Source organism: Argopecten irradians, chromosome 10 (assembly GCF_041381155.1).
Source record: "Argopecten irradians isolate NY chromosome 10, Ai_NY, whole genome shotgun sequence".
In the NCBI taxonomy this organism is placed as follows: domain Eukaryota; kingdom Metazoa; phylum Mollusca; class Bivalvia; order Pectinida; family Pectinidae; genus Argopecten; species Argopecten irradians.
In genome coordinates this window covers 29,897,080-29,918,792 of record NC_091143.1, presented here as the reverse complement: position 1 = coordinate 29,918,792, position 21,713 = coordinate 29,897,080, and the positions used below count along the sequence as shown (strand labels likewise).

The following is a 21,713-nucleotide window of genomic DNA, read 5'->3' as shown; positions in this document are numbered from 1 at the left end:
TCTATGCAATTAAAGACATACACAATGGATTACGTTTGATTGTTTACGGTTATGAAGGGATAAAGATATTCAAAACACGGTGGTGTGTAAATTATTATTCCAAGCCAAGTACACACAAGTTGAGTTATTCCTTTGAGTAACAACAAATTATCTCCGCTAAATGCGCTAAATGTTGTTCCCTCTTCATAACCTCTTCATAACAAACATGAAAAACTGCTAAATTTTAATTGCGTTTTCCCTAATGAACATCCACCATACCAGCGTATTTTGTAGCGAAGGTATGAAGAAGCAAATCACACCATGGTTGATTTTCACAGATATGGTATGAAGTTGGTTATAAACTTAATTTCATTATTTTAGCACAAGCAAATAGGTCTACGACTGCAAACTGTTCTATTTTTATAACAAAATTAATTCATCCCTTGAACGTAAATTTTGTATTTATTGACCATGGAATATTACAGGTCTTCTTCTGATGATGTCAATCATGATGCTTTTAATGCTTGAAAAAGATGACAATAACGTATAATAAAAACAGTGCAGACATGTACAGCAAAAAACTCAAAGCAAGTAGATAGCATAGCTTTTAGAAATAAAATACGGTATTATGTTTGAGCAAAGCATGGTAGCAGGCTAGAAAGATTCGAAAACAGTTGTCAATTATAGCAAAGCTTTAAGACTGTTTAACAATGTACTTGCTATTTTTTTGTGTCTATTTATGGTTTCAAAGAATACGTCTAGGTCGTAATTTTACGTCGCACCAATCAATATGACTATTGAAAATGTCACCAATAAAATATGTTTGTAGAAGGCAATAATCGACCAAATATTCGAGGGACCGACAAATATCATAGTAAAACTGAAAATACATAGGAGAAAAAAATGACCAATGACAGACATACAGAGATTGAAGATTAGATGTTTTGCAAATCCTAAACTAAAATACTATTTAAGGTGGATCGATACAGTTAGGCCTAAAAATTCCCTTCTTTTAATATTTTTAAAAATCTGCTCACTGAAAGATTGGTTGATAAACTGTTTATTTAGGCTTTTATTTGAAATTTGACAGAGCGGTTTTGGAAATATTGTACTCTCAATCAATCTAATTTACCGTCTGTTTTTCTCAAATTCAATGTAACACACATATTTTCAAAGAATAGTAATTAACTGAAATCTTTCAAACAACAACATTTTTTTATCTTTAATATGTAAGTTTATATGGCTATCAATGACCTCTATGTCGTTTCTACTCTTAAAAACACATTAATTGTGAATTTTTTACGCGAATGCGTATAAATGAGGCTTAAAAAGGGCCATTTTTTATTTGAATTTCAACTAAATACATAATTTCAAAAAATTGTGTCGTTTTAATTTTTTTTAAATTTTTTGTCCACATAATTAGACAGTGGTTTGAGTAATAAGCCTTTACCCCTACCCCCTGAGAAATGACTTTTTCACAATTATATTATTAGACCGAAATCGAGCGGTAAGTACATCATATATATTCAACATTATAAAGTGTAATAGTCTGATAATATAAATTGTTATAACTATTAATTTTATGTCACGATGCCACCGATTTGATGCTTTACAAAGCTAAGAAATGGTCAAATAAGCCATTATTTTGCCTGGATATACTATCTGAAAAATGATTATGGAAAATTCCGTGTAAAGATTCCACTTCAAATACCCTTTAGACAATCCATGATTTAATATTGTTTTAGCGGAAAAAATATTTTATTAAAATCGATCTTTCCGTCGTCAAGATATCTTAGCTTCAATAGTCGTTTGAGGCAGCCTTTTCAAGCATAAATTTGAATTTGTAGCCATGAAAAGCGTCTACGTGACAATGATCGAAGTTGATAACTTCAACTTGATCACAAAAAATTCGATAAAAATCGATATCATCATACACAACTGTACATGTTTGTTTTTGTATGTTTGTTAAGGAGATACCGCATATCTAATACATGTAGATATATATTCATTATCCGAAGTAAACTAAAACAAATTTTTGGATCCTCAAGATTAAAGTACCTGTAGTATAAGTGTATGACTAAGAAAAATATCTTATTCTGAATCCTCGATCTACGTTCAGCTGATTACTGAAGACAGGAAAATATTTAGTATATGCCTACATGTAGATCTTCATGTTTAGTTTCTATATCACAAATATAATGCTGTTGTTGACACTAGCTTACATGTGCTTTTTCGTAAGATAGCCTAGTATTTGATCAACTGAATCAGAGTACTTCCATGCATTTTCTCAAAACAAGAAATACATGCATCATCTATTTACCGTACAATAGTTATGTCTCATCGTACATGTAAACAGTAAATAAAGTCTTGTTTCCCGAATGTGTTAGTACTTATTGAAGATCATATTAGCTAAACATAATACATGTAGACATCTACATACGCAATATTCATGAAATATACCGGCTTGTACAAATTGAACGAAAAGCAGGGGTGGGGCGATGCAGAGATGAAAATATTTCTGTATCTGTAGTTTTATACTAGAGGATTAATCGGCAAAATTGGAATATCTTGATTTTATTATGCATCTCTCTTAAAACACATGTATATCAAGTGTCAAATATTCACAGTTTAACGGAGTTGAACAGAAAATGTTTTAATCACTTTATTGTAATGAAATCTTATTTTATTCAGTACAAGACCATATCGGCATATACATGTATATCAGTTCGTTTGTATGACTTATGTAATTTGCTTCTCAGAGATACATGTACATATAGCTGCATGTTATATTACCCTAGCCAAATTCAAAGATCTGACAATATTATTTTTTTCTAGTTTGTCGAAACTAGGTCCTACACCTACCGTACAAACTTTGATTTTCACCCGGTATCAAGCTTTCGGAAAACCGATATTAGTACTATTTCGACAAATTCGCCGTTTATCGCCTATAATATACTGATTTAAACGTTACAAGGTAAGATATCGTTAGACGGATAACATATAGATCGCTATTCTTCATAATCATAGTCACAAAAGAGTTTTCATGTGCAGTTCCGAATGCACTCATTGATCCGAGGAAGTCCGAACGAATGGCGCATTCGATCACTATTCGGAACGTCCTTAAGACTTTCTTTATATTGCCTCATGATCACGGGATCAGAAGGTGGCGGGCATTTGAAATATAATATACTACAAGCATTGACTTGTCAGTAATCAATCAATGAAACACTTTTTGTAACATCATCTGTGATTGGATGAGTCTACATTACAGACTGCATTAGGTTTAAGACTGGTTCAGTGTCTTAGACAAAGAAAAACCCAGCAGTAAAACATGATAGACGTATCCTGTAAAACGACCTTGATGACCTTCATATTCTTGGATATGTTTGAATTAGCCGACTAACCTCAACCTGTCTGCCACAATTTAAGGACCATGACAACAACTAACTCTGACATTGCTATCGACGCCTAGAGCCTGTAACAACAAATCATGGAGTGACTACTGAGCTCTGGGACCAACGTACTGCTGTGGGTTTTTGAAACAACACAAGCATGGTGTGTGTGCTTGCTGGTAACTTTGACTGTTGAAGCCAAGCATCAGCATCAGTTTACTTTCATGTCTTTCACACAAGAGTTACCACATGGTAGAGTTTTACAGCTGCCTTCAAAATGCAAGTATCATTAACTCATGCAAAGAATTGGCATTACACAGAGGTCGTGACCTTAAGATGAGAAAGCAGAACTCAATTACGTTATACCGACGACAGTATATTCGATGGGTTTTTGCTTGGGAAGGAATGATAGGTCTATATTCAACAGTTTCTTTTCATAGCAAAGAAAGAGAATCATTTATTGGCATACTAAATGTTGGCAAATTTAGTGAACGTAAGACGATGACCTATGGTGTATTGCACTAAATATTATGATTCAGTCGTGAATAGTGAATATCTAAAATTTCTGAGCTGGTTTTCAACTGATTTTGAAGCGTTAAATGCGTTGAATAGAGAGGGTAAACTTTGATATAATATATTCAGGCTCAAATTTTACAAATTTGTATCGTTCAGGAGCATATTATGTATCATTATAATCATTCCAACAATGCAAATGTGTCAGAACGATGGCCTGTCAAAGAGAATCGTTGAATCAATGTACCCTCCTTCGTACATCCATCGAGAGAAAATGACTGATAATTTTATAGCCTTACGGGTGTGGAGTATGAATATACCGACACACTCGTTTGACATTTTGAATGTAATATAAAACCTAAATGACATGCTATAATCTGGCGTGACAAACAAATTTTGGTGCGTCTCGTGGACAGCCGTGTTCTGAACCGAGACGTCATGGAATTCATATCTACTTAAACGTCGTTTAGACCTTGATCGGCTGACATCGTTTATATGTCCTATGGGATTGATGTAAACTAATATGCGAATATTCCATCATTTTATTATCATGGATTCTTTGTTGTCCTCTGAAGGTTATAGGTATATTGTTATACATTACATTATATGTGTGTTGATTTGCTATAAGCTCATCAGAATTATTCCCCTTTACTTATCGTTCCAATTATATAAATGCTACTTTGCTATCAATCTAGTTTATTTCTGAATCATAAGAATGTTACAATAAATCTATTTTATTTCTAAAGTAATGTGAATTATGTATTTCTGAGTCAAGGTTTTGTTATATTCTGAATATTTGTTATAATTAGTTTTCCGGATAATTTTGTATTCGTTTCCGTTTTTCATTTAATTATGTATATCTGCGTCAGAAAGACGCTTGTGAAAAATACAGAGAAGAGAAGGGAAGACTTGAATTGTTGTGATTTTATTAATTAATATATGCAATGAAAGTATGAACAGCCGTACCGGTAACAATATCATAAGTAAAGTTTACCTGTTGTAACTAGAGACTAAAAGAGATCTAAGCTAGACAGCTCGACACAATAATAACAAACGAAGTATTAAGTTACATTAGTCTTAACGATCCTAACATGATATTGTGAGCTGGTATTAGAGACCTTGGAAACCAGTTATATATATATATAAGATCGAATGTCATTGGCACGAATCTACTGCAGATAGATCATGAATTTTAGGTTTAACACGAGACGAAGCCGATGATCTGATCTCCAAAATAATCCAATCAAAATAGACGTTATATCAGCATCATTTTAAAATACAAGTTAATCTTACATAATGTGGCACCCATTATTTGTAAACATCAATCAGGCCGTGATAAATTCAATTTTACAAAACGATATAATACTGAAGTTAGTGTTGGTAGAATATACCAACCGTTAACTTGAGTATTAACCTAGTTAACAAGTAGACCTTGACATTACATTTGCGGCAACCGATCGAGGAATTATTGGTGACCATGGCTACTGACCAAAGCATTAAGCATGGCTACTGACCAAAGCATTAAGCATTTGTCCCAATTCAATCAAAATTAAACTTATTTCGCTCTTCACAGATCTACGATACACTAAAACCTTGTATTAAGGGTATCGCCGAACAGAGCGATACTTTTAATAAAATCCGAAGTAGTTCTAGAGACCTAGAAATCGACGATTTATGAAGCGCCATCGTAAGCAGTATTAAAACGTACTCAGACTTACCTTTACTTACCTACTTGACATGCTATCCTCTTTAACTTACTTTCGACATCACTGCCGTGACTCGGGAACTATAACAAGAAACTAAGTATATGACATTACTGTATTAACCGACTTACCCCGACATTACTTCCACAACTCTGGAACCACAAGAAACCAAAGATATGACATTACTGGCAGGTTAAAGATATTATAACAGCTCGGTAGTTGCGACTACCGATCTCTTGGGATATATTACCCGTGTATTTTGAGACAGCAAATAAGGTACATTTTTTTGTACTATACTGGCCCAGATAATTCGTTTAACTATTGGATCTGAACATCAGCTGCATTATTTTACTTACATGTCTTTGGGGACAGAGGTTGATCACGATGGAGTGTACAGTCATGATGCCTACTCTAATAGAAATATTAGAACATGGAAATTACTTTGAATAATACCTTCACTCATGGTGTTTTTGAAACACTTTTTTTAAACTTGGAACTGATTGATTAGAAATAAAACTTATCGGCCATCTGTTTACATAAAGATGAGTCAATTATTCGCCATATCCTTGTTGCGTTATTTCATTGAGTGAACTGACCTTACTGTCAGTCAGATTGTGGCATATAGCACAAACAAGGGATGATGTTGCTTATACGGCGAAGTGGAAAAATAGCATTGTACTGAGTCTGTGAGCTTAAGCTGAAAAAACAGACGTTAGTTATATTTTACAGACAACGATATGTTTACTATTTTTCAAGCATGTTTTGTCTATATTCCCTATGGATTGGGAAATAATCTCAGTGATAATAATGTCAAATTCATTAGATAGTCGAAATTGAGCGAAACTACCTAACTTAAGTATTGACAAATTAAACTTACAGATGTAAATGCGATTCTGTGAGTTTGTCATGTATAATCAAGTTTTTAGAGTGAGTATTTTAATTTGTAAGGTGGGATGGGTTTGGATGGAAAAGAAAGAAAACCTATAATATCCGGTTATATTGCTAAACATAAATTGCGAGTTTGCACTGTTTAAAAATAATTGAAATTGTTTTTAAACGATAATATTTTATTTGTAAGGAGCATTTTCATTAGCTTAAAATACTTTGTTAGACCATTCAGGAAAAAGAACGTTGCTGATTGTAATGTCGCGTCTGATCGGCTGATATATAGCGGCCTAATGATTTTATAGAAAAAGAGTCCATGAATAAATTTTGAATTTTGAGGATAATATCTCTAATAGATTATATTACAAGGATTAATTTGAGTAAATGATGCATGTTATGAGTCTGAGTGTACTCTCATCATAGTTGTTTTCCAGTACATGAACAGTCAAGTTCCTCTACACCAGGGTCGTTATTAATTTATTATTATATCGTAAGTTCATTTCCAGTTATGGTTACCCATACTCCGCACCCGTTAGTGTATAAAATATCTTGGATTTTTCATATATCTAATCTGTTCTTAAAAACGTTTATGTTTTTCGTTGAAATATAATCTTCAGGAAGACTATTCCATGTTTTAGCATTACTTTTGACGAAGGGTTTGCTTCTCAAGGTGGTCCTGGAATGCTGTACAAATAGCATTTTGAATTCCTCTTAAATGTGTGTATAATTCAATCATATCTCCTCAAATCCGCCTGTATGCTATTAAAGGGGGTTTAATGTCCTGAGCCGCTCTGAATACGTACGTTAGATCACTCATTTCTGGTAAACTGTTGGTTGCTCTATGCGGATTGTATTGCCCTCCGTCGTCAACCATTTTTCAGTTAATTCAAAATATCAATACCTGTACGTTCAGAAAGATGACCTGCCAAAATAGACCGTTTAAACGATTTGGCATAAATGCCTTCGATCCTCTTAAAATCATCGAGAGAGACAAAAGTATTGATAATTTTGTAGCTTTACAGGTGTGGAGCATGGACATACTGACAAGCCCTTATGGCATTCCAAATGAAGCATAAACCCAGATGCTATATTCTGGAGTGACAGACGAAGTTGGGCGCGTCCTACGGACAGTCGTATTCCTAACCGTGATGTCACCAAATCCAAATCCATATCTACTTAAACGTCGTTTAGAACTTGATCGACTGACACTGTTTTATAGGTCTTTCGGGGATTAATGTCAAGTACTATACGATTATCGAGTAATCACCGTTAGGAACCGGGCAGTCTCTAATACAGAAATGTGGGAGGGCGGCATTGCGTGCGGCTCGCTCTTCCCCGGGGAACACCATTATAAGCGTGTCCGATATTTTAGCGCGGATGAAGAATTGGGTCATTTCCTGGAATCAGTCGAGTGAGTCAAAGAGAACGGTTGTTATATGTTCCAGTAGCATTTCATTATCACTTCGCTTTCATTTTCAATCAACAATTTCCGTTTCCGGTTGTTCAACCTGAGAAAATGATAATATTTTGGATCGGTGATAACTGGAATGGTATTATTAGATCAATGTGATATTAAAGTAATAGATAGTTATGATTTAAAGAAACGAAAAAACCTCATCAATAAAATATCATTTTGTAAATTCTAATGTTCTAATAAATTGTATGATAAGCGGACAGTTATTATTTTGTGCCTTCTGGCACATACGCGAAAGATAGCTTGAAAAACCCGCAGCATTGCAACCTGCACATTGATAGCTTAAGTTTTCAGAGCCATTTTGAATTCTATGCAGGAACTCGGATAAAAACCCCATGGATATGATGATTTGCAGTCAACTCATTATATCGCCAAGCGGATCAAACGTTCTTGTGATTCCGATGAACGTATTGCGAATTGAATTGTGGGTAAAATCTTTATCCGGCGGAAGCTCAATGGTATCTCGAATTTACAAATGATTTGGAAGAGACACTGACAGTGATTTGATTTATTTTACTTGATTTGTTTATCTATTGCATTCATTTTGATAATACAATAATCGTTGCCATCGATCGTAATTTTGTTTTAAATTCATTTTAAGCGTAAGAGATTTTTTATTTCATCCTTTTGGTAAAAATATATTCTTTGTAGTATTCAAATAATACACTTTATCTACCAGTTTCCAGTATAATCAGTTGAACAAAAACGGAAGATTTGTTTGTTAGAGTTTTACGGCCCATCGACAACTAAGGTCATTTAGGGCCAAAATACAAGTCATGCATTATTATTAGAATATAAACAATGTTTGCGTCTAAAATCAAGATAAGAAAAGGCAAGTAAGAACTAAAACACAGATAGTAAATGCGTGGGATGAAATAGTTTTCGCTAAATACATGAGAAAACTCATGCACAATGTTGACGAAACGAAGAAATGTTGAGAGTTAGATGTGTGAATAAAAAAAAAGAAGTTAGTAGACTTTGTTATCTCCATAAATGCACGTTTGCCATATTGCATAAGTTCTGTAAACTTGTATTGGGTTACTAAAACATCAGGTTGTACCTTTTAAGCCTTGCATTCAGTCATATTATGATATTTTTTTTCTCATTTGTCCCTCTTGACACTACTAATGGTTAAAAAAACCCACTTTGATCGAGACATAAAACGCAATGCAGAGAACACTTTTTTTCATCTGAGACTTTGGCACACTGTCACCATACTGTTTTACCTTTCCACTGCAACAATGGTTGTTAACATTACAAATGGGCGCACTGAGAAAATATCTAAAGTAACACAAAAGCATATACAGTACATAACTAGGCAGTTTTACAGACTATCATATCAACCAGGGGAGTAAGACGAAGGTTTCATAGAAATAAAAAGGCGACAATGACGTCAACTATCAACGTTGTTTATTTTTTTTTCATTCCTCTATACACAATGTATGCATTTCATGGGAGTTATAATCTTAAAAATAGTATATTTTGTTAGTTTCATAGCAAAATAATACTAAAAAATCAACTATAACGTCAACGATCATCGTCGTTTATTTTATTTCTTTTTTTTTGCAAACCTCCATACACGATGTATGGATTTCATGGAATTTAAAATGTTAGAAATCGCTATTTTTGTGAAATGTTTTACGTTTTGATTAACGGGTTTTTAATATCGGCATACATTGTATATCTGGGTAGTTTTTTGATTGACGTTGTTTAATAGCTAAAGGCTATTTAAAGGCAGATTATCCTTCAGTATGTTTCTGTTGTTTCCCATTTTTATCGTGGATCTATTGGTCATTTTATAGTGCTATCTTACTGAACCATACCATCAGAGATACCGACCAGCATACACGACCCGGTCACATTATACATGTACTGTCAACGGACAAACCAGCAGTTCCAATCCCTTTTTAACAGAAGCAAACACAACTCCGCCGAAGCCGGTCCCAAGGGTCTCGAATAGAAGTGTGAACCTAAATCTTGACCTAAAGCAACAATCAATCAATCAGTAAGCACTACCACTTATTAGACTAGAGTGTGTCTCGGCTAGTCCTCTTCTTTAGTTGTTGTTTGCAACTCATGTAGAAAAAATAAATCATCAAGTGCAAACCGGAGTCGGTGATTGTTTAATTTCTCTGGGTACTCCACCTTCGACACTGAAGCTCTTCCATATATCGTTGCAATGGACCCTATAGTAGAGAATACATAGTGCATTCTCCAATCTCAGACTGATCTACTGACGGAATCAAACTAATACCAAACACATACAGATTTGTACATGTATGCCGTTGTGTACAAAAGGTGATTCCCAGCTATCAATCGAACTGTTATCACTGTCTTCTTCTTCGATACTTTTCAAATATCACGAAAGGGTTAAAAGACATGGTACTCTGACGACAGTGTTCTAAATTCCTTTATGATTATAAGTGTTTTTATATTTCTTATCTAAACTATAATATTAACAAATACGATGTACATGAATGGAGATGCATATTTATGAATGAAAGTACCGTATGACCTTTCTCTGAATAATGTGCGCAGTCGCCAAACCAAGTTGACAACTCCGGGTTGGGTCATAACAAACAGATGTAAAATTGCCGCATATCAGTATCACGCCTATCGGCGCATTCGCTATACGCTATAAAGTATAATAGATTGCGCATGAAGGCCATCCTACACATACGGGTGCGCCAAGGGTATTTGTTTGTTTTTATCTGGAACCAACAGACATTTCTTTCAAACGAAAGTTAGCAAAACATTGCAATAATCGTGATGCACAATTTGAGGAGTCGCTCCATTTCCGACATATTACCAGGAGCGCAACTACAGAGCTAAGGCAGGTGGGCGTAAGTGCCAGTATCATATATTTATCTTACTGTCACAATATTGATTTGTTAGGAGCACCACTAAAATATACATACAGACATTTTGACCGAAAATGACAAAGGGCAAGATCACTTTCTGTGATGCGTTTGATCGATATAAGTGTAATGGTAAGCAGTGACATCACTGCTTTGGCAAGCTTTGGATACAGCTTACTCTGTTGTTCGGTATCTAGACAAAACGCGACCGTCGGACTAAACCTAAGCGTTCATTGTCAAAGAAATGTCTAGTTTATGAAGTTACTTGATGTTGACGATTCTGTCTGTCACGGTGAACGGATTAACACTATATAAACTCAATACTCCGTTATCTTGTAAGCAAGCTGGGAAGATTTCATCTAGGGTGATGTGAAAAATCAATACACATCTACGCATAGTTACAGAGTGTGTCGGGATAACCTACACGGTGCTCCCATTCATCCTCTACCACCAGAAAATTCGAGTTCGTCCGTTTCGCCATGCCAACAGATGGCGCTGTCCAATATTGATTGAAACCTGAATCCGGATTGTCGCAATGGTGCACTGTGGACGGAAGCGTCCGGACCTACTTTTAAAATGACGTTACCCGGAGGCTATTTCCGGTGTAATTGACCCCAGATGTTAACCATGGCCAAAGTGCCGCCTGTAGATAATAGTCCGCGAACCGTAGATAGACATCAATTAAAACGTTCTGCTGGTCGAGGTGTGTTGAAATGTGTGGAGGTTTGTGATATTTCGCTGGAAATTCATTGTACCGAAACTAAACAAACAAAACAATTTTGCTCAGTAAATAAGTTATATCAACATCAACATGTTTTGGACGGCCATTTGGTCAACATTGGATTATCACTTGAAAACATTTAATTAACGCGTTGGACTTAATAGAGCAACCATATATACCGGTGATTTTATTAATTCCAGAAGTTCTCTGAAGTTAACTGTTGAATATTTATAGTTTAATCATTTGCATACATAATTTTCATTGGTTATATTTTAATCATAACCGGTGAATATTTACTAGTTTATCGGATGTTTTCTTCTGATTTTCATTTTGTTAGCTGCGTTGGATTTTTATACACAACTGACCGTGGACTAACATAGCTGATTATCTGGACATAGATCATTGTATTTCCCATAGCATCTACAGTACATGCATTCCTTGTGTACTATCATTTGAGTCTGTGCCAGCGTTTTCCTCAACACCGACTCATTAAGATACCTTTATAAGCCATGGACAGAATCAACCTCGTTAACAATGACATGTGATGGTTGAACGTGTGCAATTGATATTTGAATATTTGGAAAGTTTTATAACAAGTACATTTTAAAACTTTCAGTTTTCAGTTGACATGGACATAAAGCCAAGCGATTCCTACGGAGGTCATTATATAATTATCTCCTTTTAAAATGGAAATTTCATAATTAACGTTAAAACACGGAACTTGCTACGTTTAAAATATTCGTAATGGATAAATACATACAAAGAGGAATGAAATGTGCTATACTTTTACATGTAATGTCAGCAGTAATGTCGACATTGCTGGATTGTGCTGAACATTGTCAATGTCGATATACTGAAGATGATAGTAACAGGATCGTTATGGAATGTAAACTTGTAAACACATTAGATGACATTCCTGTCATGTCGTCCAAGAAAAAAATGCAGTACGTGGAAAAGTTGTAAGTATAATTACCTTATTCTATGCACGTGTGTTACCGAGGCAATACGCCAAGTTACCTGGTGAACTTATCCCTCCTTATAATCCTACTGGCCTATATTGGTTTCCTTGTGTAGCACGGGGAAATATCACAAATTCTCACTAGATAGAGGAAACGTTCAATAATAAAAGAGCCTACCCCTAACTTACATTAAATCAATTTGATTAGTTTAAAATAAGAGTAACAAATCAAATTTATGTATTTTAGGTATGGATATAGAGGCAATATGTTTTGCCTGCGCCCATTCCTTTACTTATCACTTATTACTTGATAAATCATCTATTTGTCTGAATATATATATATATATTTACCTATTATTCTGACCAAAATTTCGCAAGGATATTAAATTTCATTACAAACACGTGTGCATGATACCTTAAAACCGGTTGATTATGTTATATACGCGTAATTCAAGATTGAGCTGACTACAGCATCTGTTCGTAAATTTGTGATTGATTTGAAAAAGGAAAATGCTAATGTTCTGAAATAAATTAATCAGTTACGTTGTACCGCATGAACTGTAGGATATCAATACTGCATCACATAATACGTCTATCAATTCCGAAAATAAAATTTCATTATCGGTTTTAAATGAAAAGCAACAAAAAATGACGATTTTCCCCATGTTCTGTCTGTGAATAGCCATGATACTACGTATTTATACTGTCATATCAGCTAAAATGGGATTGTACGACATCACAAAACCAATACGTGATAAGAAGAGAAGGCGATTAATAGATATGAGACAACAGATGACATTTTTTGTCACTTTTGCATATGAACTTTTTTTTCTACTTCAAAGCATTGATTTTACAGAAGCAAAATGTTTTCTTTTAAAATTGTACTTGTAACAGGTTATTCCGTCTTTTCACGCACAGAATTAGTTTCCTTGCGGGTAGGTCTCAATTGTTATGTCGTTATTTCTAACGCAATTCCCGTTGTTTTCTCTGAAAAGTGTGACTTTGCGCTCGCAAAAACATGACGTCACAATCAATACCTATATATCATGTTATAACTCTGTAATACGCAAAAACATAATAGGGATCTAGAGAGTTTTCCAATAACAGTATTGGTCATGGAAACTGACAAAATGTGTTTTTTTAAGTTTGGGAATCGTTCATTTTGGTTTCAAAAATATGCTTCAAGGTAGGGAAGCCTAAGAACTCAGCTAGACTAAATCTGAAAAGCGGAAGAAATATGTTACTTAATTAGTCATAGTAAGAACATCATTAAATTTATTACCAGAATATATGGTGCGCGCACATGTAAATATACATAATTGTCAAATCGGTCTAATTTGGATCTTAATGTAATTACTCAATACAACCCAACTTAAGGGAATCATGGTTTGTATGTCTAAATATGAATGTTTAATTCGAGCTTTTTACTTAAGAATCGATGTGTCCACTAACGAATGTGTCTGATTAAATAAAAAATAACATTAAGCATACTAATGTGTGTATTTACTTCGTTATTGGTATATGTTATACCTTCTACAAATGATGAATTAAGTATACACATTCATAAGATTTACACTGTTCATTGAGACACGATGAGGCCAAATACATGCATCTAGCAAGCCTGCAATTCAAGATGCAATCAGTTACTGACCTTACTAATTACTCTTTACTTAGTAATTCAAAAACTGTTCCGGTAGTAAATTTAACGTTGCCATGCATTATTAACTAAATAAATTCAAATGCATGCAATCACAAGTCGTAATTAAATTTAACAATATATGTAAATATTACCAAACATCCTAACACGCCTAAGAGGCTATATATTAATGTTGGACTGATGAGATACTGGTGAGATCACCAACAATTTGCGTCGCCTAGTATCTAAAGACGGTTTCGGTTTCCATAACAAGGATAATCGGATGATTTTCAGCGAAAATTTCGATTCGTAATCATCCGCCCACACATTCCTTAATTAGCTCGGATCGACAGGTGTGTTTAGTAAGACAGAGGGGGGTATTTAGTACAGGTTTATATGTTACCGGTAGGGACTTGATGCATAGGTTAAGTCAATCAAAATAGATAAAAATGCTTACCTCACAAAATCCAATGAAGTAGTGTTCTATCTGAATAAAGAAATCGGAAAACCTTTCGCAATAATGACTAGATGTAAAGGTTACAAAAATCAAAACAGATAGGAATATACATTTTACAGACAATTAATGAAGTATTGGTTTCTTGAAATAGAATTCTATTCGTGTTCATGTTCCAGACATTTGGCATTTTCATAGATTTGAACGATTTACCAAATATGGTGTTTTAATAGCTAGATTTTTAAACAAGTAATTGCTTGTATGTAGTCATAAATTATACATGTATATATACTGTGCATATAAGGTATCGATCATGCCATTGTCTATCAATTGACCAAGGATAGAGCAAATAACTGTACCGAAATAGAAACCTAAACCTTCTTAAAGAATTATGGATTCATGTGTCTGCTCTACGTGCAGTGTATGGTAGCTAATGAGGTGAATGGGTTAAGTATTGAAAAACTATATATGTTTAATCAATTAATGGTGAAGGGGTGACTGAGGACGCGTTAAAATATATCGACTTTGGCTAGGAGACCCGTAATATTTATCTGTTCATTTCATAACAAATTTTGTAAAAACTGGTGAGGGATTTGCAAGGTCGGGCTACAGGGATTTGTAATGATGTTCTCAGACAGTTATGTCATTGTTGTATATAGCGTTTACGGAGTGCATTTTGTTTAGAGTGTTGGTAATAGATTACCTGTTTAAGCTTGTGTTTAATTCAGTTTTGAAATTAGTTCAGCCCTCATGAACCCTTTAATGTCTTTTCTGTATTATTTCAGCCGTTGCAGCTACAGCGTCGTGTTTTAATACATTATATTATTGATCCCTTCACCAATGTGGTTATTATCAGTTGCCGTGTACAGAGGCTGAACAACACCATTCACGTGTAAATCATATCATTTAGTCAAGCCGTAACACTACAATTTAGAATATGATTCCAATTTGTGTGCATGGTATCATTTTCTTTGTCAGCACCGCAACTTACAATTGCCTTCGTTTACGCCCTTCTCGTAGAGTTCCAACGCGATATATGAAAACTAAGGGACGAGAATTTTAAGGTCTACAAATGTATTGCTCGTAACCGGTTGAGTTGGTATCTGCAAAGACACTCTGATAATTTCCATTGAAACATATATACATTTGTATCATTTTGAACCGAAATAATTCTTTTTGCCGGAAAGAGGGTCCTGTAGTTTTCAAGGTTTTCTGTTTTTGATATTATTTATCAGATTCTAAAATTCGAAAGTTATAGTCAAACTGAATGACAGAACGAATAAAGGACGTGTATAATACCAACCACTAAAAAACAATAAGAATATCCATGTATAGTTTAATGCTAGTGCAACAAAAACACAGACTATCCGCACATCTATATACTAATATAGATAATATCTATAATTCACATTCAGAATCAACTAGGGAAAACATAAGAATATCGATTTGTCCAGAGAATCTTGTATCGATGTAAGTAGAATACTAACAGCACAAAGTATAGTGTTAACCTATTTTTTTGGATTGCGACTTCTTTCTGCGTTTGCATGTTTTTCGACATTAAGCGGCCATTTCATTGCTATTGTTAAAAAAACATCACTATCTGCATCTGTGATGTTTGAAACTGTTTTGATGTAATTAATTTGATATGATTAACCTTAGAGCAATTTTATTCGTTCATGAACTTTAATTGCGCACACAAATAAATTGCATTGCGAAACATTTTTGTTTTAAAGAAACCAAGCCTGGCCACTAATCTGTTGAACATATCACTAAAATTCGGCTTTATTAATTTTGTCTCTAGTACATGTTTGTTCTAGAGTTTAAAACTAGAGGAATACCATCTAGTATACAGCTCTGCTTAGAAGACTCATCAACAACTTAGAGTATGCAGTCTAAAAGAAACCATGAAACCAAAAATATGTCTGAGCTCTAAAGCTACAAAAATAATTAATCAGGCTAACTCGGTGTATCATGCGGCACGACAGTTTAAAAGACAGACATAACAAAAAATCAATTACAGTTAGAATCATTACAGAATTGCGCAAAACCACACGGTCGCGTCATCATCCTATCCAAAAAAGATCCCAAGATTCAGATTATTTTTGACAAAAAACAGCCAAACCACTATACGGTAAGATTGGTAAATTTCTCATGGGTTATTTTCGCTATGTGTGCGGATTTTCTGAATTCGCGAATTCCAAAATTCGAAGAAATATTTCAATTTCACTTCTTTTATGCAAAATTGCTAATATTGTGTCTAGAGAAATCAGTATACCGCGAAATTAAAACCCCGCGAATGTGTTCCATTACCAAAATTGGATATATTTCATTTCAAAATGTTTTATTGGTGATACAAGAATTACAACACAAATATAGTATAAATTATAAAATAATGAAGTATTATCGATCAAAAACTAGGCAAAAAGCTATACAAATCCTTTCCAAAATTGGATATATAATTGCAGATCAAAAGTAATATATTTAAAGTATCATTTTATTTGAGTGACCACAACTTTAAAAACTCGACGTCCATATTATTCATGTACAAATCATATCCTATCGAAATTGGGACAAGCTGGGTACAGCATCTCTGTTTTGTACACAAAAGTAATTTTTAAAACCCTTATTTTGTAGTAAGGTGCCAGTCACTATCAGCACCATATTGTATCCAAAAGTTATTTTCTGTAGCTTTTATTTTTGAGTTAGTTGTTAGTCATTCCATTTGGACTTTGGATAACAGTACATTTCATTACCACTGCACAGTACCTCTATGGTGCTACTAAGCCCAGTGTATGTTATTTTCCAATATTAACATTTGCAGTTAGGCTCTGGCAACAACACTGGGTTTAAGTCAGCGTGAGAATTCACTGGATATGCTAGAACACTCAATGTATATTTCACACCAATGCATGTCAAAAATATGACAAGTAATTCTTAATTAAATCCATGTGTGTTGCCTTAGCCAACTAGTCTGTAGATATTTTCTTAGTAATTATAAACTACGTGTTATCAAATATCAGTTCCATCGATCTTATTACCTTAATTAATAAATAGATTGTTGTATTGATTACCATTATCATTCCATCATATTACATCATGCAATGTTCCAGTAGTATAAGATGCACAGCTGACTATTATACATTCACACGTTCTAGAGAAGGGGCGTTATAGAGATGTAAATGATACACAAATAACAGAAGCGATACTTTCAAAATTAATGAAATGATGTAAATGCTGATACGGGGATTAGTCGAAGGATCATGATCTACGCTGAGACACCTTTATGTAATGATAGAACGCGTTTTTTATGGCGCGGTCACCACGTACATCTCATTAGAGAGTTCCTAGTGGATTTTCTGCTCTAGTCAATGAATAAGATATCTACAACGGGTCGTGTTCTTCAACAGGCGTAATCCTTAGCAACCTCTTCATACTTGACTTTAATTATCTAGAGGCAGTTGAAGTCGAAGAATATTGTTATTTTAGTGTTTTTGATGCAATGAATAACAAGTATAATTAACTATGAATGCGGTTCACCGCTGTATGAAAAGCCAATTTATTTTGATCCATTACCTCAGAGATGTTCATGCCTGTGAAAAGGATATTTGTATTAGGTGTGTACAAACGCATAAAACCAGCCCTTGTCTCTGTGAATTTGTTATATGTAAGTCTAAGTGTTTTGTTTTCATACCTACCTCACCCACTCGTAAATGTAATTAAATGCACCTGGTGCAAATCTAGGTCACCAGTACAAATCTAGGTCACCAGTACTAATCTAGGTTACATGCACAGATCGAGGTCACCAGTACAAATCTAGGTCACTTGAACAAATCTAGGTCATCAGTATAAATCTAGTTCACTAGTACAAATCTAGGTCATTTGTGCAAATAACTATGAATATTCCATATTTCTTCATGAAAAATTTTGCTATTCAAATCCTTATCTTTATTTCAATATATCTTATATGAAAGAAATTACCTTGCCTCTCATTATAATTTTGAGGTTTTAAGATATATAATAATATTTGACAAAATGTTCTACATGAGAATAATTGATGAACCTGGTGTTGGTTTTCTCCGTTTTCATTGGTAATATTATGTTTGAATTTACATGTGTTTATATTTTTCCTTAATCGTTACAACCATAGCTAACAAGTCTTTAGACAGTTTCCTATCAATTAATAAGTACCATTAATTGCTTTATGTTAAAATACTGGATTTGTACAAATATTTATCGATGAAAAATATTCCGTCTAGTATCATAGTTTGTGTAGATGTATATTTGCTACCACTTACGTTTAGTCTACACTACATCTCAATCTAGTACAATTCACAACAACAAACAGCCTCCAGCCCACGTCATGTTCAATGTATGTTGAATACAACATGCGAGGCAGAGCACTCAGTGGGTCAGGTCAGTATACCAAGAATATATTTGTAGATACAACTGGCGAAATTCAATTACTTCATACCTCTTTATACATACACAATACATTGTTATATACACACACACAATACACGGATATACTCGCTCAATATATACATTCCATACATATCGTTGTCATACTTGAGCACACAACAATATCGGCTAATAATCTTCCGATAGAATTAAAAGGCTCCGAGAAAATAAAACGTTCTGCCTAAAGGCGGTTACAAGCGATTGTAAACAACTTTAAACTTGTCTAAGTACGAATGTTATGACGAAGTTGTTGTTTATCTGAATTGATGTATTTATCAAAACCTTTATGCGTTTTCACGAATGAATAAACGGTTGAAAGTCTAAGTGACATAACCGTACAAAAGTCACAATTTCCGCGACCTAATCTCAATCTTTTACCATTAGTGTTATGTTTTCTTTAAAATACAACGGAAAATGCGAACGTTCTTGATTTATACGAAGTGTGTTGATCCTTACATTACATGGCTGGCGTATAACTTATATATATATGATTCAGCAAACTACGTTTTTTGTAAATAGCTTAGCCACAACGCAGTTTCTTGGAGGGGAAATAAACATTTAAAAGATCTCAGTTGTTTACGAAGAAATAAACGCGAAAAAGGAAATTTGGTGTCGAAGAGTAAGCATATTTGCAAAAAAACATCATTTTCTATACTGTCTTGTCGATTATGCAATCAAGAAACTATGACATTGAAGAGCGACGTTTGTTTTTTGTTATTGCAATGTTTTTGAATATAATGACCCTGACTCCGCTCGTCAAAGTCGCTATACTGATAATAGATCACAGGTTCGCATGTGTGTCGACCATAATGAAAGTCATTTCAAAGTAAAGCCCTTGGAAATTGCCTTTGGGAATACTCTGTCTCGGCAGTAAAGCAATGAGTCTGAACATAGAGAATCGTCAATGTATATCTTCAGTATTGTCATTCTTTAATGGGTCTTGCGACATCTTTGATGTCTGTCTAAGATGTCACGCCAGTGGTCGCCATTTTTTCGAAAAAAAATTCATTGGCGATAAAATGATGACTTTGGCGGTTTTTTTGGCGACAGAAAAATCGCGACTTCAAAAATTGAAGCCATGTGTTCATCCATAATATCATAAGTTGTACAGGTAGAAATTGATCTTATCCAGGTAAATCACTGTCCAGGTTGTTTATTAGTTAGTGTAATAATTTGGTAGGCTAGCATGTAAGCTGTCAATTACCAGAGGCAGTGACCCATGTCGGTTTACTCACATCTTTACTCTACTGGTAATCCTCTAGTCATTCACCTGGAAGCTTGTTACAACTTGGTAAGCTCAGTTGACCGTAAAATCATCACAAAGAACAAAACAAGATGTGAAAATTATTGTCACACATATCAATCTAAACCATTTTACTTACTGTCCCTTTGAATGCAAAGTAGACAAGACCGACTGAGCACATGGCTTATATTAGCCGCCATTTTTGTTTGTTTTGGGTAGAAGTCAACACTAATATCTAAACCGGAAGACAATAAATTCCGGATTTTCGTGCATATTTTTCAACATTAAACACAAAGATAATGAAAATTAACGCATAGTTTTCTTCTTCGAGTTCCAAACACCCACAAATTACGATTTTAAGAAATATGATTTATCCATCAAATGTTACAAAGATATATGGATTGAAAAAAAACCCATTTTAAAGTGCACATGCTTTTTTACAGTCCAAAACAAAAATCAGAATGATTTCAAAAAATCAAAATAATAAAATTTCGCTTATACGCTTATAATGTTATTATTACTCACCTGTTTTAATTATTCTGATTTCTTAGAGATATAATTATTTGGGATTGATTTAAGAATATCTTTAATGTGTATATGATATTCAATAAATTATTGTTAATATTTTCTAAAGAAAAAAAATGCTTAGAAACATGTCTACTAAGTGAAACATCCTAAAATATGAACCTTTCATTCTTGTTTTTTAATAACAAATTACCTTAAGTAATAGCCTATTTATCAGAAAGGGAGATAATTCTTCATTTTAACAATCAAATTTACATTTTTTTTATTTGGCTCTAAAAAATCTTATTTGGCGAAAGAAATTTCACTCTGGCGAAAATTGTGGCGACAGAATTTCAAAAGCTGTTGTGAACCCTCTGTCGTATTCCTTCAGTCTTTGAAAATGTAGAATAGTATATGGCAAGTGAATCTCATTTACAAGAGAAATTATAAAATGTTGCCATCTAATATATATCTGGAATAAAATTTATTCGTGTAGATACTCTTTGAACTTAATGAATATACATTGTAATAACAAACCGTTATTTTAGTAAAGAGGTATTGTATTTTATTGACCTGCTGTATTACATTTACAGTTAACGTCCAATTTGACTGGACATTGTATTGTCTTAAACACACACTTACAACAGATATCAATGTCAATTGTTATGCGATAAACACAAGACCCTCGTCTTCGTTTTAGAAGACTTCGCATTAAAATACAAACTTATAGCCGATGAGCATCGGTTCCTGGTTTGAATTCCGAATTGTTACACCAATTCACAGCACACACATATACACATAGAGGAAACATTATCCAATAAACCATGTCAGTACTCAGACTGCCAAATGGACAGCTTGTCTCCATTCCACCCTCGATATTCCCTCCAAAGGTTACTTACACTGTCGTCAACTCTTTATATTAACCCCTGGAGTAT

General features: G+C 34.1%; 1 protein-coding gene across 1 annotated transcript in view; it reads left to right on the top strand.

The window, feature by feature from the left end:
* Window positions 1–11,759: 11,759 nt before the first annotated feature.
* Window positions 11,760–21,713, top strand: part of LOC138333609 (BDNF/NT-3 growth factors receptor-like) — a 122,595-nt gene continuing 112,641 nt past the window's right edge. Inside the window, exon 1 of the mRNA XM_069282089.1 lies at window positions 11,760–12,484. Coding sequence (XP_069138190.1) covers window positions 12,270–12,484 — 215 coding nt within the window. The 5' untranslated portion in view covers window positions 11,760–12,269. The remainder of the gene's footprint in view (window positions 12,485–21,713) is intronic.